The 18,402-nt window shown below is 32.7% G+C and overlaps 1 protein-coding gene across 4 annotated transcripts in view; it reads right to left on the bottom strand.

Moving 5' to 3' along the window:
* Positions 1–18,402, bottom strand: part of CADM2 (cell adhesion molecule 2) — a 1,053,394-nt gene that overhangs the window by 95,885 nt on the left and 939,107 nt on the right. For all 4 annotated transcript variants that reach the window (XM_071220611.1, XM_071220610.1, XM_071220612.1 and 1 more), the window contains one exon: positions 15,920–16,010. In XM_071220611.1, the coding sequence (XP_071076712.1) occupies positions 15,920–16,010 (91 nt within the window). The remainder of the gene's footprint in view (positions 1–15,919; positions 16,011–18,402) is intronic.

Below are 18,402 nucleotides of genomic sequence, written 5' to 3'. Positions count from 1 at the left end.
ATTGTCCCATGCCCCTAAAGACACTTTTCAGCGGTTACTACCTAGAATGACAGAAAACAAAAGCAAAAATAAAAAAGGAAACCAAATATGCTCTTGCATTCTCTTGTATTCTAAGGCCTCGGTGAAGAAGTTTTTATCTTAACAGATAATTTAAAAACTTTTTTAACTCAATGTTTTGTTCTGTACATATCCAATAAGAGATTATTCCATATCTTTAACAACTTCCTATTTAAAAATTAGCATTGGAAAGAATTGCCCAACTCTGTCAGACTCTCAGTGTATTTAGTATCTTGAACCAGATGCAAACCTGATTCATAGTTTCCACTGAAACTCTTCAGTTAGTTCTTGGGGAATTTATTCTGTAGTGCTATGCCATAGTATCCTCTAATTCTCCCAACTGCATATGGAATTACCCACTCCCTAGGTATTGATGAGAATGGAATCTTTCTTTGTCATCAAAGCAGCCATTTTCTCTTTTAGGCTCAAGCTTGAGAATAAATATAAAAGATGAGTAGTTCAGTCATGGAAAAGTCAGTTCCATAATGTAGGTTTCCTAGGGAAAAATTTTTTTTCTGGTGTCTTTGAGGAAATAGACAGGAGTAAATGCCCTTTTGAGTTTGGGATGGATGCACTTTTCATTAGCTTTCTTTTCCCAAATAGTTATATCCTCTTTGAGTTCCTTAATAAGTACTGTACATGTTGAGCTTTAATACTAAAATTAATCTTTTAAATATTAAATTGATATTTCCTAGAAAAAAATAATAGTCACTGTAACAGCATTCAAATAAACATTTTGCTCTTGCTTAAAGGGAAAATATTGCCTATATATATGTTATATATTATATATATAATATCTCCCATTATAGTATGGAAGATATATATATATATACACACTTATATTTCTTTAATATAAGACAAGGCAGAAACTTATGTTAATAACTCAATGCCATAGGTATTAAACTTATATCACACATGAAGCCTTTATTTCAGTTTAGAAATGTCACAAGTGGAGATATATATGATTTAAGTTTTAATACTAGGGAGAATTTTTTGAAGTCTAACTTTCCTCTGTTTCCTATAATATTTTCACTCTAAAGTAAAAGAATGTGGTAGGAGTTATGTAAATATCTTGGATCTATTTTCTGTTTCAAGCAAAAACTTTTAAATTGAGAATCATACTAAAGAATTTATGAATAAAACTCTGTGTTTATGCTATCAAAATTTTTAGAGAAATGGAGGGAAAAATGAAATGCAAATTAATTCATAAATGAGTTTGAAATTGGGTTCAAGTAGAAAGGCTTAGGTTTTCGGAGCTCTGGGAAGAAAGATTCTGAAAGAAATCTAGCCTAGACAGTTCTCCAATGGGTAGATCGAAATAACAGCCATAAACCAAAGCCCCCAAATTGTCAACCAAGTGAGGAACCTCCCCTTGCAAAAAAGGAGGAGAAAAAAAAAGCTGGGGTCACTCGCTTTTTAAAAAAAATTTAAAATATACAGAAGAAACAGGAAGGGATTACTTGTATAAGTAATGTAATGATCAAGTAAGGGATCATTTGTATATCAATTACTTCAAATTTAAAGATAAACAAAGGGTTATTTTGTTTTACAAATCAAATGAGGTGTTTGAGCATAGTTTGTAAATAGCATTATACATATATTCAAAGTCATATTCTTAATATTGTGAAAATCTAACCTGTTGAAGAGTATATCAAGCTGTGATTTTTTCTCCTCAGATTTGATTGTTGTGCAACTTAATTGTAATGAAATTTGTTGTCCTTTTATTCCTGATATTGATTTCAGATTTTTATGAGAGCAATTTTTAAGTCATAGTATGACATACTGTTTGCCAACTGTAGATGGTTTACTTATCACAATTTAGGTTCATTTGAAAACATAATCAATGAAACATTTATGTGTCTGTATAGATATAGCTTTGCTCAAGGGAAAACAAACCTTTAGAAACATTTATAGTGGAATAGTCTTCAAAGAGTCTTGATGGATTTAATTACAAAGAATGTTCTACTTTTACACTTATATCTTAAGACAGATAAAAAAAAATCAATGATTTTTTGTTGTTGTTAAAGCCTATATATTATTGACTAGGAATCGAATAAGTTTATGTTAGTATTATTAAACAAATATTTTTAAAGATTTTATTTATTTACTTTTAGAGAGAGGGAGAGAAACATCGATGTGTGATTGGTTGCCTCTCCCACACCCCCTGTTGGGGACCTAGCCCACAACGCAGGCATGTGCCCTGACTAGGAATCAAACTGGTGACCTTTCAGTTCACAGTCCAGTGCTCAATCCACTGAGCCACATCAGTCAGGGCTATTAAACAATTACTAATAAACCTGTGCAAGTTTTAAGCCAGGAATTATGAAGGATATAAGGAAATAAAATAAGTATTTTTTTCTCTGTGATATTATATTTTAATAATTTACATAAGAGAAATGTCACCAACCATAACACTTGGCAGAACATGGTAAGTAGCATAAATGAGTTATAAAACAAAAATTCATTATACCTAAATTAGAAACATTATCACGACCTTTATGAAAGATATAAGTTTTGATTAGTGTTTTCAACTATGATAGGTTTTGACTGGTAGAAACAGAAGGCACCATCTCACAAGGAGAGAGAACCCTAGATATTTATCCTTCAGAGGCCATATTGCTGAAGAGGTCAATTTAAATATGGTAAATGTCAAAAAGAGAGAACACAGTTGATAAGTGAAATTGCTATGAGTTAAGTCAATTTAGGAAAGAATAAAGTTAAAAGTGCTTGGCATGATAATAGAGTTGGGGTCCTTTGCTAGGTGATTGGATAAGGAAGATGTGGTACATGGACCTTGAGGATATCATGCTAAACAAAATAAGTCAGACAGAAAAAGTCAAGAACCATATTATTTCACTCATATGTGGGATGTAACACTGAAAGCAACAAATGAGCCAAACCTCATAGACACAGACAATAGTACTGTGGTTACCGGAACGAAGGGGGTGGGGTAGTTAGAAAAGGGTAAAGGGCATCAAACATGTGGTGACAGAAGATGATTTGACTCTGGTGGTGGCCACACAATACAATACACAGATAATGTATTACAGAAAACGTACACTTGAAACCTCTATAATTTTATTAACCAATGTTACTCCTATAAGTTTAATAAAAATAGAATAAATACGCAATAAAGGGCCTTTTGTGACAGACTAATGAATCTAGAATTTCTTGAAAAATGAAAATACTTTGTAATGGCTTTTAAGAAGTGAGTATTCCTGATCAGAATTTTCTTAAAGGGTAACATTGTGAGCTATCTGACAAAAGAAATTCAATTAATAGACCATATATAGAGTTCTGAAGAAGGCAAAAAAGGCCCTACATGATGAATTTGAAGTAATACTAAAGGAAAGCACACAATAGATAATAAAAGAGCTGTTGGGAAAGTAAATATAATATTTTGGAGCCAGAAAATATACAGTGTTAAGGAAAAGAGAGGAAAACACTATTTATGGTGTTCGGTGTGTATCATAGGAATAACCTTAGTCCTACATAGGAGAAAATAACATGCAAAACCAACCAACCAATCAGACAAACAAAAAAACATAAACCAGGAAAAAAACAAATTGATATACAGCAGAAAGGGAGGATTGATGATTTCATTTTGAAATATGCTGAATATAAGTGCTAGCAAAAAATTATGAAATATATCTGCATCTAGCAATAACAAAATGAGAAATTGAAATCAGGACAGAGGACACGACTAGAATTTTTTACACAGAAAATTTGGAGCCAAACAAGTGTCTTAGTTCAAGGGAAAAAAAAGCAGATTACCCAATATCTTGAAATAATTTTATTTAGTACATAAGAAAAGAAGGGTAATGAACTCCTAGAGGTCCAAGTAATGTTAAAAAAGGATAATGTCATGGGAACAAAAATAATCTAAAATTTTATTACCCTAAACGTTTATCATTAAAACTCATCCAATACCTTGAATGAACTCTTAATTCTATGACCCCCTCACATCCAATAATTATTTTGTTAGCCCACGTCAGCCATGATCACTAAATGTTGTCATCATCATAACTTCAGTATCTTAAAAATCTTAATTTTCCAATGACAATCTCCTATCTTTTTGACTAACTGTTCTGTTATACATCATCAAAACCTCCAGTCCTAACTAATGATCCCACCATTATTTACCTTTATTCTTCAATTCCCTCCAAGTCCCCTTCTTTAATCAGTCTTACAATCAATTTTTTTTCTTTGCCCTATCCATTATGCTTATATGGTTAAATTCCAGCAATAATGAAGACAGTTTTTACATCTTCCTTGAGTCTTTATCAGAACATTCAGACAAGCTTAATAAAAAATGAACAGAGGTTTTAAATATTGTTCTTAAGGTCATCATGCATAAATGCACGTGAAGAGCAAAGATAAAGGCATTTTTAAAGCCAAAGTGAATTTCATTATTATTTCTTTTAGTATTTTATGTTTATTTTATTTTGCTTTTGTTTATGTTTTTCTAATCTGGACATATGCCTTGTATATTATCACAAACATTTTCAGAATACATGATTAGATTAATGAATTTCCACTTTCCCTAACTCTTTAACATAATATTTAAAAATACATATTTATACAAAATCTGAATTTTGATACCATTAGTATCATCACTTATTAAGTTGATTTTGACCTAATATTTCAAATATTTAGGAGTGGCATAATACAGCAAATGAAGGGGAAAAAAAAGAAGAAGCTTGAAGAAATTAGATGAAAAAAATTCTTACAACTTCTCTTTTAAATTTATAATTTTCCATTGCATTTCTAGCCTTTTGCAGTTGTATTGATTTATTTGATAAGTACATCTTTGTGTATCTGCATGAGAGGGAGAGAGACAGACAGAGACAGAGAGACAGAGAGAGAGACAAAGATGGTTCCTTGGCTTTTATCCATATCGGTTTCCACTGCCTTCTGCTGTTAGTGGTTTCTGGATGTATTGTTCGATCTCTTGTTTTATCCTCATAATTCATATGGGTTCTTTTTTGCTCAACATGAATATGATATTTCCCATGCCTGCACACAATTCTTTTTAGGAAAAGTGATTATATATATTTTTTGTCTTCCTTTTTATTTGCAGTTTGAGAATCCCAGTGGTTTTTGCTAAAAAGCTCAATAATGAAAACCTCTATTCGAAAGTCAACATCAGTATTTTTTTCTGATAGGGTCAAAAGTCCTGAGTGCACTAAAAATGAAGTCAGTTTGAAGGAGAAAATTACAGCCTACTTATCCCTTTAAATTACAAGTTATAACTCTGAGTTTATCTGCTCATGTAAATTCCTCAAATCAACAATTTTACCAGTATAATGTCAAGTGAGAGCAGTCTCACTATATTAAAGGTTAGACTTAGATGGGACAATAACAACAACGTCAACTTCCATGAGATTTAAAACCACAACGACAAATAATAAATGGACTTTTTTTTCTACCCTCATCGATCTGAGCATATGCTACTGGATTATAATTTTTTAAGCCATTTCTTACCTCCAAGTTTAGAAGCCCAACATAAACTCATGCAAGAGGTAAGTGCTCTGTAGAAAACTTATAAATAATGGCATTTTTTTAGAATGCCTGGGAAGTCCTGGACCACTTTTCACTGATAGGTAGTGTTCATTGATGTTTATTTTGACACTTTTAGAAACAAAGTAGTCATACTACAAACTGTATAATTTCAGCCAATTTATGCCACACAAATAAAAGATTATCCCTTGAAAAGATAAGATTGCTATGATCCTAGAGCAATGACAGATCTTAGTGCTGAAAGAAAATATTCAAGATTGTGAAAAATGCTTAAACTAATCTCTAAGGATTTTGTGCTAAAGCAAAACAATTACTCATGCCTTATCTATACTTAACATTTTTTTGGTAAACATAGAATATTAATTCCTGGTTAAAAGATGAATAAATCTCTACTAAACATCCATATACACATCTGAGCAATATTATTACATTAAGCTTAACATTTTAATGATATATTTAGAAATGATCATTCTTAAGAAAATATATTTTAACTTATTTAAAACTTAGTAGTTTTAAAAATCTCATTTGAGTAAGCTAGACTTTAGAACATTTTCATGGTTTTAATATTTTATTTTACTTTGCTTTATTATTTTTTATTCTCACACAAGGATTTTTTCTTTAAATGCTTTTAGAGAGAGAGGAAGGGAGAGAGAGAAACATTGATTAGTTGCCTCCAGTACATGCTCTCCCCAACCGGGGATGGAACCTACAACCTAGGTATTTGCCCCGACCAAGAACAAAACTAGCAAACCTTTTGGTGAAATTCTTAGTGTATGGGATCATGCTCCAAACAGCAGAGCCCCCTGGCTAAGGTAGAACATTTTCATGTTTTTTAAATCAAGACTTTATGAGTCAGAGTTTTTTAGAATCTGCCACTTTATCAATCTTTGTACATTATAAGGGCAATTTGATTCCATATCAAATGCATCTACAAGCATTGTAATCAATTAGGTGCCTGAAAACCATTCAGTTCAAGGGCACATTGTAATGACAGGGTCTTATTGTCCATATACGGGTCACTTTGCAACCCATTACTTCCACTGCTATAAAGTAGTGTTAATTAACCTTATAAAATCATATACTTATGTTAATTCCTCTGCTTCTGCTCGGTAACTTTTTTTTCCTAATATTGAAACCAACAGTCTTAGAAAAGTAGAAGTAAAGTGTACATCATTTATCTCTTAGGTGGAGAATTAAATGTTCCATATAAATGATTGCTAAAGATAATTAAAATTTAAGACTTAAAAATTTGAAAGTACATTATAATTATTTGTCCTTCTCAAAGGATCAAACTTTTCTGCACAAATACAGAGAACATACTTAGTGGCATTGAACTGTATTTTTGTTGTTACGATCTCTTAAGTTTGAACATAGATTTTTGCATAGTGATGGTTTTAGAGAACCTGAAGTGAGTAGGACTTAACATGCTCTTTGGACGAATACCCACAAGTCCAACTGCACCACAGGTAGTGTTAAGGCAATGATTTTCAAACCTTTTGGGTGTGGCCTATAGCAAAAAGCATATTTTACAATCTCATACACTACACAAATACAACAGGAAATAAAATTTGTTCTTTCTAATGTTCTGTGACATTTTCTTTTCTTTTTCTTCCTTGTATTTTCCTATCTTATTCTATTATTTTCTATTTTATTTTTAGTTTTTTTAAGGATTTTTAAACTGATCTTCTAATTCATTAATAAGTCACATTCAGCAATTTGAAAGCACTGCATTTGTGACCCACAGTGAAAGCTCCCATTGCCTCTAGATCTTTTTGCCCCTACATTGCCAAGCTATTATACTTTTAATCTTGCTTCTTTATAATACCTTACAATGCTGATCCCTGTTATTTGTATTTTGAGCATTAGTGTTTAAGTCCATCACAGCTAACCATTTCAGGGACAACTGCTGGTCATATGTCAAATAGTTGTTGCTTTCTTCTGCTGCTTTAAAAAATTTTGTCTGTTTCCTTTTTTCCTTTCCTTGAAGTGTCCCAGATATTTATAGTACTATGAATTTGCAAAAGTTGGACTTGAAGGCCATCATCAATCACTGATAGATTCTTCCTATTCTAATAAGAGACATTCATAAATGATCATTTCTCTACAATTTGGGGCATTATATGCTGTTTTTTTTTCTTTAAACTTTGAAGTCAAGACTTCTTTATGACTATAACTCTATATGAAAAAGTGAATCAATATGCACCATATATTTTATTTTTATTTTTTAAAGATTTTATTTATTTATTTGTAGAGTGAGGGAAAGGGAAGGAGAGAGAGAGGGAGAGAAATATCAATGTGTGGTTGTCTCTTGCATGCCCCATTCTAAGGACCTGGCCCACAACCCAGGCATGTGCCCTGACTGGGAATCGAACCAGTGACCCTTTGATTCTCAGGCCTGCACTTAATCCACTAAGCTACACCAGCCATGGCTTAACCATATATTTTTTAAAAACCTGTAATGCAGGAAATCTTCTTTAGATTGTTCGAATAAATGGCTTTCTGGGCAAAAGAATTTTCTTGGTTTCAACAATAAATTGAAATAATACTAAGTATCTACACTGAATCTAATTTAATTTTACATACCATACTTGGATTTCTCCGTGTATTTTGCAAAAGTGATAATCAAGGCATTTAACTCAGGCATGATTTAATCTACTCAGTAACTTGACCAGATGGATGTTAACTCTAACATTATGACACATAATATGATAAAAATATAAAGAGGAAAATGCAAATATTATTGAACGGCACTTGTTGAGCTATTGGCTACAATTTTTTTAATCAAGGATATGGTATAGTTATTTCATATTTTTAATGAATATTTAAATGACGAATGAATATTTTTTTGTTTTTGCAATTTTCCTACAATTAAATTTTGATGACTTTGTTTTTATATAAACCCACATGCAATGCTTATATATCTTTAGATATAAAGTGAAATGCTTAGATGTAATCTTATAATTAATATATATGTATGTGTATGTGTGTATATATATATATATATAAACTACAGAGATTTTTTAAGATTTTATTTTTATTTATTTGTAGAGAACGGGGAAGGGAGGGAGAAAGCAAAGAAGAAAAAGATCAATGTGTGGTTGCCTCTCACACGCCCCCTGTTGGGGACCTGGTCCACAACCCAGGCATGTACCCAGACTGGGAATTGAACCAGCAACTTTTTGCTTCACAGGCTGGCGCTCAAACCACAGAGATACACCAGCCAGGGCCAGAGTTTTAAACCTATGAGCCCAAAACTGCATCTTGAAATTCTAATAATGTCTATGACAGCATCATTCCAAAATGGCATATTGAAACATTTTTCTTTTAGAGTTTCCTGCTAAAGATCTACATAATCCCTCAAAATAATTAGCTTTTTGTTGCAAGAAAACTGCTTACCAGAGAAAGTTCAAAAAGAACATTTCCTCTACAGATCCATAACTGTGGTTCTGCACACCTTATGGGACTTTCACAGACATAGGAACATTTAATTGAAAATGATTGAGTGCTCAAAACACCACAGATGCCCAGCCTAAATAACAGCAGTGGGGATTACCCAGAGTCAGCTTCTTGTTTCGAAAGCAAAACCAAATACATTAGGTCTCATTTCTAAGATAAGCACTTGTGCGTTTCCAGAGAGTCAATGAGTGATTAAATTTTGAAGCCATGAGATGGAAGAAAAAGACCATATGGGTCTCAGAAAAGAAACACACAGGGGAAGGAAAGCACATGGATACATATTTTTAAAAATTATATGAACTTCCCAATATTATACCTTTGAAAACATTTTAGAAGAAACTGACTATATTGCCTCTAATTTAATTAATTGAGACAATATTTGTATCTCTCTAGATATCAGATATAAGGAAAGAAAAACACTCTAAATATCCTGTAACCTTCATTATCCAAGGACTGCCACTGCAAGAGTATCTCTAATGAAAAGGAGACCCTCATTATGTTTATGCAGCCAAATGTTTTGGAAACATATTAAGCATAACATTTAACAAGAAATACTACTTTTAAAGAATGTTCACTTTTAACCTATTGCTTATTCTACTTACCCTATAAGACTTCCCCTTGTATTCCATTGCATTGGCATTGCGTCTGCGTTAGTACTGCTTTGTAGTATTAACCTGCAGTCTTAATCTTCTAAAGTTACATAAAATTAAGGATATAATATAACCTGCTTTTTATAAACAAATGTATATAACAGGAGAATAATTACTATATATCTAATCACAAATCTAGGTAGGAAATAGATATGTTTAGAAATTCTTTAGATAATATTTAGACGTACTAACATTAAGCTTACATAACTGGTTATTTACAACTATTTGGTAAATAGGCTTTCTTAGTAGTTTATGAGAATGCTCTCCTTCCTGCCAACCTCATCAAGTTATTGTGAGAAATCAATATGATTGGAGAACTGAAAATATAGCAAACAAGATAATGTAAACATTGTTAAATGTTTTGTTAAAAGTATTGTTAAAATTTTAAGAGGGCATTATCCCAATTCTACCATTTATCAGCCATGTGACTGGAAAAAGTCATAGAACCTATAAGACTTATCATCCTCTTCTACAAAGTGGAAATTATTATAAAAGTCTTTGTGAACTTTTTATAACAGGATAGTTGTATGGTTAAAATAAGACACTAAGCATCAGTGTACTTGGAAATCTTTGTCAAAACAAGACTGTACATCACAGATCTTGGATGCTCAGCCACTCATGAGCCATGACATTCACTTCTTTCTCCTTGTTTATGGCCTCCCATATCTCCTGCTTTGTCTTCTCTGTCAAAACTCGCTAACCGATTAGTTCCTTCGTCCCAGCAGAACTGCTTTAGAGTGCAGCCTTTCCCACATTTGCTGTGGCAATACTCATTCTCCACCCTTTCCAATCCTTTCCAGTTGTTCTGAAAATCTTTCTACCTTAACACTATAAGGGCGCTGTTCTGTGGCTCAGAATAGTCCAATTTCCCATTTCTGACTATATTGTATTTTAGAGGGTTCATGCACCTGCCTATTTCTAGCAGCTCATAATTTCTATTTATCCTCAACTAAAACAGCCATGTTGATCTATCAGTTTTGACATTACTTTAGTCTGTATTTCTCTGCTGTTCAATCATGCTTTTGAAAGTCATGAACCATCATCCTAGAAGGTGTTTATTCTACTTGGAACCTTGAATGTCAGAGCCATGGAAGAAATATGAGATAATAACACAGTTTTCAGAGTTGTCATAGTTGGCCAATATCAGAATATGTATTAAATGCAAAACTAAGAATTCTGAGTTTAAAACTTGGTTAGATATGCTGCACATAATTCTTGTAAAAGTAATAATTTATCATCACTCTCATGGTTATTATTTTTTATGAAATGACATGGGGGCAGAAATGTCATATATATGATCATTAATTTTGAAAAATTGTTCACTATATTTTATTTTCTTAACTTTATAGAATAAGAATACTGAATGTAGAAGAGTGAACCCTAGTGTAAACTATGGGCTTTGGGGCAATAACGGCATGTTCATGAATGACGATGAGCCCGTGGGTCCGTTTCCTGTGGTAAGTGTATCAATGTTGCGTGGCAAGTGAACAGTGGTGGAGGCTGTGCAAGTGTGGGGGCGGGGGAATTGGGGGACTCTGTGCTTTCCACTCGGCTTCACTGACCCTGAAATGGCTCTAAAAAATGAGGTGTATTAATTTTTTAAAATATTTTGCATGGTTATGTGATTTGTCCAGGGCCATTGAGGCCAAAGATATTCACAAGATTCATAATTCAAACCTAGTTTTGTATTGCTCTTGCCACTTCACCACACAACTACTTGTGCCCAAGAGCACGATAGCTTAGGCTTCATATCTGAAGATGAACAACACCCTGATTATTAATTAGATAGCTTTCAATAGCATAGATGGTAGGTGAGAAACAAATTTTGTAAAATTAACATCTGTTATCCTTTAGGTCAAATGATATACAATTGCTAATACTGTAGAGCAATTATTTTTCTTCAAAATTCATATTTTGTCTTGTTTTGGCATTTCACTCTGGATGATAACTTGCCTTTTTTAACTCCTAGTTTGTCTTGTCATTTCTTCTGGCTGTGATTGGGTTGTATGACAATTAGAAAATAACATGTAATTGGCAAAAAGTGACATATTAGGCTAAGGAAACTGACCTGATATAAAATTGTTTTGCTTTCATTTGAATCTCATTTTTAATCTCTATTATGCTAATTGAAAATGAATCAGTATGTTCTTAGCAGATTTCTTCCTAAATTCTTGATAATTTCAAAAATGGATGTATAATGGCTGCGTCAGGACACCTCACTAGTTTTTATATAGTATGCAATTTGTCTTCCTAAAAATTAAAATCTTTCTTTTTGTACAGTATAGGGATCTAGGCAATTATATATATTAAATTAATGATTAGAACACAAGAAAAATTATGGTTACCAGAAGGTAAAATAGTAAATAAAACATAAACATTGTGCTGGATACACAGAAAAATTTAACAATACCTATAATTAGTTTCTTTTGTAGAATAAATGTCAAATACACATTTAACTGAATATATCCCATTGCTTTCCTGAAGTATATTTAAAAGTATTAAACATTGGACTTTGGATTAAAATGAATGATGACTCATTGGTTATAGCATGTGGGGTGCACACCCACACCTCTTAAGGTCATGGCCTTCATGTAATATAACAGCTTTTTATTATTTTTATTATCTCCCTCTCTCTACGTCTACAAATGAAAAAGCCCCTGCCTGAAAGCTGTCTGGGAATGCAGCCAAAGAAAGAGGAAGGTTGCAAAATCTCTGGGGACTTGAAAGCAAAGTGGTTGGCATTAGTTTGGTCTTCACTTTAAACTAAAATTAAAACAATTCACAGACATGTACAGTAATCTCTCTTTTAAGGAAAGAATAGAATGCCTCTATAGCAACGTCAAGTGGAACAATTTGGTCCTGGCCCAAGTTATGCAGCTGTTCAGTGGGAAAACAGTAAAAAGGCTTCAGTCCAAAGCAGGCAAACAAGGCAGGATTGTTCATCAAGAGTTCCTGGGGCCCTCACATTTAGAACAAAGAAAACAACATCAACATACAGGACTGCAAGGCAGGAACATCTTCAGCACCAGTTCAGCCACACCGTCCTTTGTAATTCAGACAAAAGATAGCAGTATTTTGTTTATTACCAATATGCCTAATAACCTTGGGCAAGTCATACATCAATCAAACATTTTGAAAGAAACAATAAATATTTGGTCATTGATTAAAGATATTATTTAGGTCAGCAATGAGTTGTAAGGAAACATATACCCATTATCCATTTCTGATTTCCACCTGCTCATTAAAGGTGGATCAGGTAAATGGAAACATAATAGAAATTAAGTGTTTTGGGAGCCAATCAGCTGAGCTAGCATTGCTTGTCAGTGACTCTAAAATAACAAAGTGGGGAATCAAGTATAATTGCTCCAAAGTAATGGAGCGGAAATTTGGCAGTAAAATAGGAAACTCGGACCTGCCCATTGGCTATTGTGATACCACATCTTTCAGTTTTACTCCCACACTTTCTAGGCTTTTTTGATCCCATATTAAAATATGAATGGTCTTTCTATTATTTTTTCTTATTTATAACTTCTGTTTGACATAAATTGCTTTCCTTCTTTCTCTTCCATTTCTCCTGATTCATTTTCTGAAGTGAGTGATACACCCATTACCTTTGCTTCATCACTACCTACTATTTCCCTGATTAACCCATTTCAATTTGCCTTCTGTTCTCTCTGCTCTGGTGAGACTGTTTTCTTTACGAGCAGTAAAATTTCCTTTTGGGAAAATTCAATGATTTCTTTTCAGTCTTCTCTTTCTCTCTCTCTCTCTTTTTTTGTCCTAGCTGCCTCATCTAGCACTGTTGGAGATATAATATAAATTAAAGAGAAGCTAGAAATTAGACTGTCTTTAAAGGAGTTAATGCTACATTTATTGGACATGATAGTTACTTTGAAACTGTAGAAGAGTGGATTTAAAGATGATTAGGAAGGACATAAGAAAAGCAATGGTCTAAAGGCAGTAAGGAATGTTAGCTATACCTTTAATGTCAATGGCCTGGCAGTCTACAAGGGAAGCTAATGGTAAAAATGAAGATGGGAATGAGAAGACAATATAAGAAAATAACATACATTTACTTGTGTACCACATTGGGACCTATAAGGATAAAGAACATAATGACTGTACTAATTAGAGGTTTTCTATATGCTGTAAACTCATGGTAGAAACAGTCAGTTTGGTAGGAATTTGGCAAGTTTTGAGAAAGTGAATAAATATAGAAGAAAGTCTGGTAAAACAGCATGTACAGCAAGAGTAAGATGTGTCTTGAGACTGGCTAGTTCTTCACCTTCAAGCTTCCGAGGGTTCAACTTCAGGGATGAAAATTATTGTAGAACCCATCTTAGTTTTTCAAAAGTTACTTTGGCTAACATAACTGGCAGTCTATAGTCGCAATGGAAATAGTAGAAAATAGCTAAAGAATGTAAACTTTGGGTGGATAAGGGACATGTACTTGGAAACAAAATTATGGAGGGAAAGTAAAAGCCAAAATCCTTTGCTCTGTATGCCTTGATCCTGATTATGTTCCTTTGTATCTTCCTATGCTGAACCTTGAGGTTATAATGCAGAACAGAAATGAATAAACAAGACAGAAGCAGAGAGAGAGAAGGAAGAGGAACAGAAAGAGTTGGAAAGTAATAAGCACAAGGGATAGAAGTGAAGATGGAAAGGAAAGTGGAAAGTTTCTGGTGTTTGGTACACAGAATCAGGAGTAAATAAATTTGGATTTAGGTATGTCTAAAGCTGGCTAGAATCTGCTACACTTCTTTGCCTATTTAAAGTACTGAACTTGAAGCCAAAAGCTCTAGTTAAAATTTTAATACTAACATGCACTGCCACATTTTGATAGCATATTGCAGTTGAAAAATGTTTTCTATAAGCAATTTAATCTTATCAGATGGTAAGAATTATTAAAGTGAATTGTGCAGGATACATGCAGTAAGGCTACTAAGAAAAAATGTTTCCAATGTTTAAAATGCTTAAACATTTCTTAAAAGATAAACTAATACATTAATTCAAAACTGCTCTTTAAATCTGCATATTTATATCTCTAGGAAATAATTACTGAAAGAAAGCAGTTTTAAAATACCAAAACTATGATAAGGAAGTGTAAATATGCTTAGTGCTAAAAAGTACACTGCTATGCAGTTGAAGATAACATTTTAAACTTCTGTCTTAAAACTTTTAGAAAATATTCTCATAGAATAATATGAAATCTGCACTTAAACAACAAATATTTTTAAAAACAAATTTTTAATAATTTTACTTGACTTGGTATTTAAGGATTTGTAGGATGTATTCCAGCAGTGAAATTGCTGGGTCAAAAGGTAGATCCGTCTTTAATTTGTTGAGGGTACTCCATACTGCTTTCCATGGTGGCTGCACCAATCTGCATTTCCCGTTTCACACAGAGAAGAATTAAACCTTATTTCTTAAAATTTAAATGAAAATTCAAGTCAATTGGAAAAATTTTTAAAAATCAAATTATTAATTTATGCTAGACCTAGAGTGTTATTATATTAGAATGATCAAATGGCTCTCAAATAATCTTTGAATAATCCATATTTGGATAATCCATACTAATTTGGTTTTTGTATAAAAAGTAAATTTTCTATGAGTTTGCTGTTTATAAACATGAATGTGAAAAAGTATAATTGTAGAGTTGAAGTAATATTAGAACTAAGGTATTCTAATAATGAAATACAATTGAAAATGTTGAGCTTGTGACCCTTTTCATTTACATTCCCTCCACACAAATGACATTCACAAATTATGTTTTGTGGGAGCTGTTACATAAGAAATACAGAGTTGATTTTCCTTATTAAGAGACTGCTTCCTCATCTAACTTTAAAACTTGGGCATATTTTGAATATGCTTCAATATTTTCAAAGTTTTTCATGGAAGAGTAAGTTCAATAATGTCTAACTTTTATCAATCTGATGACATAAACAGGGACTGATTAAGCCTATACTCCTTTTCAGGTTCAAATATCTTACTGAGAAAAAAATCACAGCTGGATACCATCCCGGAAACTTCACTAGATGACAAAGGAAAAGACCAATCATCCACAGACACTTAATGAAGACATGGTTCAGGGGGTTTTCTGTTCTAGAGATCATTTTGCCCACCAAGCCAAGACAAAAGCAGTGGATTTCTGCAGTTAAAGCCTGTAATCAAAGCAGAATAGGAGAAGAAAAAAAAAAAGAAAAAAAAACTTCATTGCTCATTAAATCACTTACAGTGGTTTTCCCTTGGATTCACAAGTCAGAATTAAAGGCTGTCCTTCTTGTGGAAAAGGAGTGGACGGTATAATCTTAACTGATGGTGTATCTAGAAAAAAATGAAAAGGCCATTAAACACATATAAAACTATACATTTAGTAACTGTACATCACACTATGTGTTCACGCTCTTTTTTATAATTGTGTACATGCCAAAGGGATTTCTTAGATTTGGTGAAACAAGAGTATGTAATTTTAAGAAGCTACTATCCTGTCCATGGAAAGCTACCAGAAATATCTGAATATTTGATGAGCACCACTGTTGTATTATTTCTGAAATCTGAACTTAAAAGTGAAATTGCAAAAAACTTGGTTCAGATAACTATCAAGCATTTCATAGAATTGTTTCTTCAACTATTTATAGACAGCTATGAATACTATTATGTGGACTGAATGCATTTTTGTACATTTGAATAACAACACTTCCATTGTTGCAGGAATACCAGAAGCTTATAATAAGGAATCCACAAAAAATTCAAGATCAACTACTATCTCACAGCATTATGCAGAATCTTTTTGAAAAATGCAATAATGCAGTAATTGGTACATGCTGCTTGCTCTAAAGTAGTTAGCAAGACATTCGAAATAGTTATTTAGAATATTGCTAAAAATTTACATTTTGTTATACATGTTACAACATAATTGTTATAAAATTATTTCCATTTAGTAATGAAATCACCCTTAGTGGAAAAAGATTCAAGAATGCTTTAAGACATTTATACTTATAAATGTCTTTATGCTATGTAATATTATTTAATAAACATAAAGATACATATTTCATACAGAAATGGAAAGCAAGCTAAAGAAAGGGGACAATGTAAACCATATCATTTCTTCATGAGACTTTGCTAAGTCCTGGCATTGTGTATCCCACAGTCAACATGGAATTGCCTCCTCCTCTTATCTCCATTGCAAATGACATAGGCTCTGAGCATTCTTGATAGTCAGAGTTAGTCACATCCATCCTTAGTTGTGATGGAAGAATGGAACTGGCCTGGGGTTATACACACACTTTAACTTTAAAGCCAATTAAATAAATACCAATCAACTGTTTAATTTTTATTTATTTTTTATTTTTTAAATATTATTTAGTTATAGAGAGAGGGGAAGGGAGGGAGAAAGATAAGGAGAGAAACATCAGTGTGTGGTTGCCTCTCATGTGCCACCCACTGGGGACCCAGCCACAACCCAGGCATTTGCAGGGACTGGGAATCAAACCAGTGACCCTCTGAGTGCTCAACCCACTGAGTCATATCAGCCGGGGCTAATTTTTAGGTTAGATCTTATTTCAGAAAAATATTCAGATTTGTCACATATAGAAAAATAAACCTTATAAACTATTTATTCTTTTTAAGCTCATTCTTTCCCAATCATTTAAACAAGAAAATACATTTAAGATAATCAACAATATTATCCAGGTTATAAACAGGCATTCTGTATATGCCATAGTAAATAATTGCAGTGTAAGATTATCCAGGAAGAAAAAAAGAATTTGAAGAAATATGACACATACTCATTATATTTTAATTAGTAGAAAAAATATAAAAGATTTAAATACACCACTATTTTTTCTATTATTATCACAGTTAATGACTAGACTTATCATATAACTTTGTCTTCAAAGCAGAATATTTTTTAAAGTGAAGAGAAAATATTAACAATTATGCAGGGAAACAGCTGTGAGCAAGAACAATTCTGGGCAAACTGAGGTCTGATTTTTTGAAATTTGACTATGTATACACATAACAAAATTTAATTTTCTTCTGACAATATAAAAGGAAGCTTTATTTCCAGAAAAAATAAGTAGCAGAAGAAAGATCACAAAAGTATGATTTTTGGAAAGAAAATCATGTTAATTTGGGTGCCTGTGATGGGTAATTTTATGTGTCAACTTGAGTGCATCATGGGACACCCAGATATGTAGCCAAACATCACTACGAGTATTTCTGTAAGAGCCTTCTGGAGGAGACACATGCTTATTAATATTTTATTTTTAATTACAGTTTATTTTTAATTCTATTTTGTATTAGTTTTAAGTTTACAGCATCATGGTTAGACAGTCATATACTTAACAATTTGCTCTCCCCAACATTTCCAGTACCCACCTGCCACCATACATAGTTATTACAATATTGTTGACTATACTTCCTGTGCTATACTTTACACCCCGTGACTATTTTGTAACTGCCAATTTGTGCATCTTAATCTGGAGAAGATTAATATTTAAATTGGTAGACTTAAAAAGCTGTTTGCTCAGAATAAAGTGGGTGGCTCTCATATAATCCACTGAAGGTTTGACTAGAACAAAAGAGCTGACCCTTGCCCAACTCATTCTATAAATTAAAACATTGACATTTTTTGAGCCTTTAGACTTGAACTGAACATCCTGGGTCTTGAGCCTGCTGGACTTCAGAGTGAAATGACATCAGTTCTGGTTCTTAC

The sequence above is a fragment of the Desmodus rotundus genome, chromosome 2 (assembly GCF_022682495.2).
Source record: "Desmodus rotundus isolate HL8 chromosome 2, HLdesRot8A.1, whole genome shotgun sequence".
Classification (NCBI taxonomy): domain Eukaryota; kingdom Metazoa; phylum Chordata; class Mammalia; order Chiroptera; family Phyllostomidae; genus Desmodus; species Desmodus rotundus.
The sequence above is the reverse complement of the archived record's forward strand: the minus strand, read 5'-3'. Positions and strand labels throughout refer to the sequence as shown.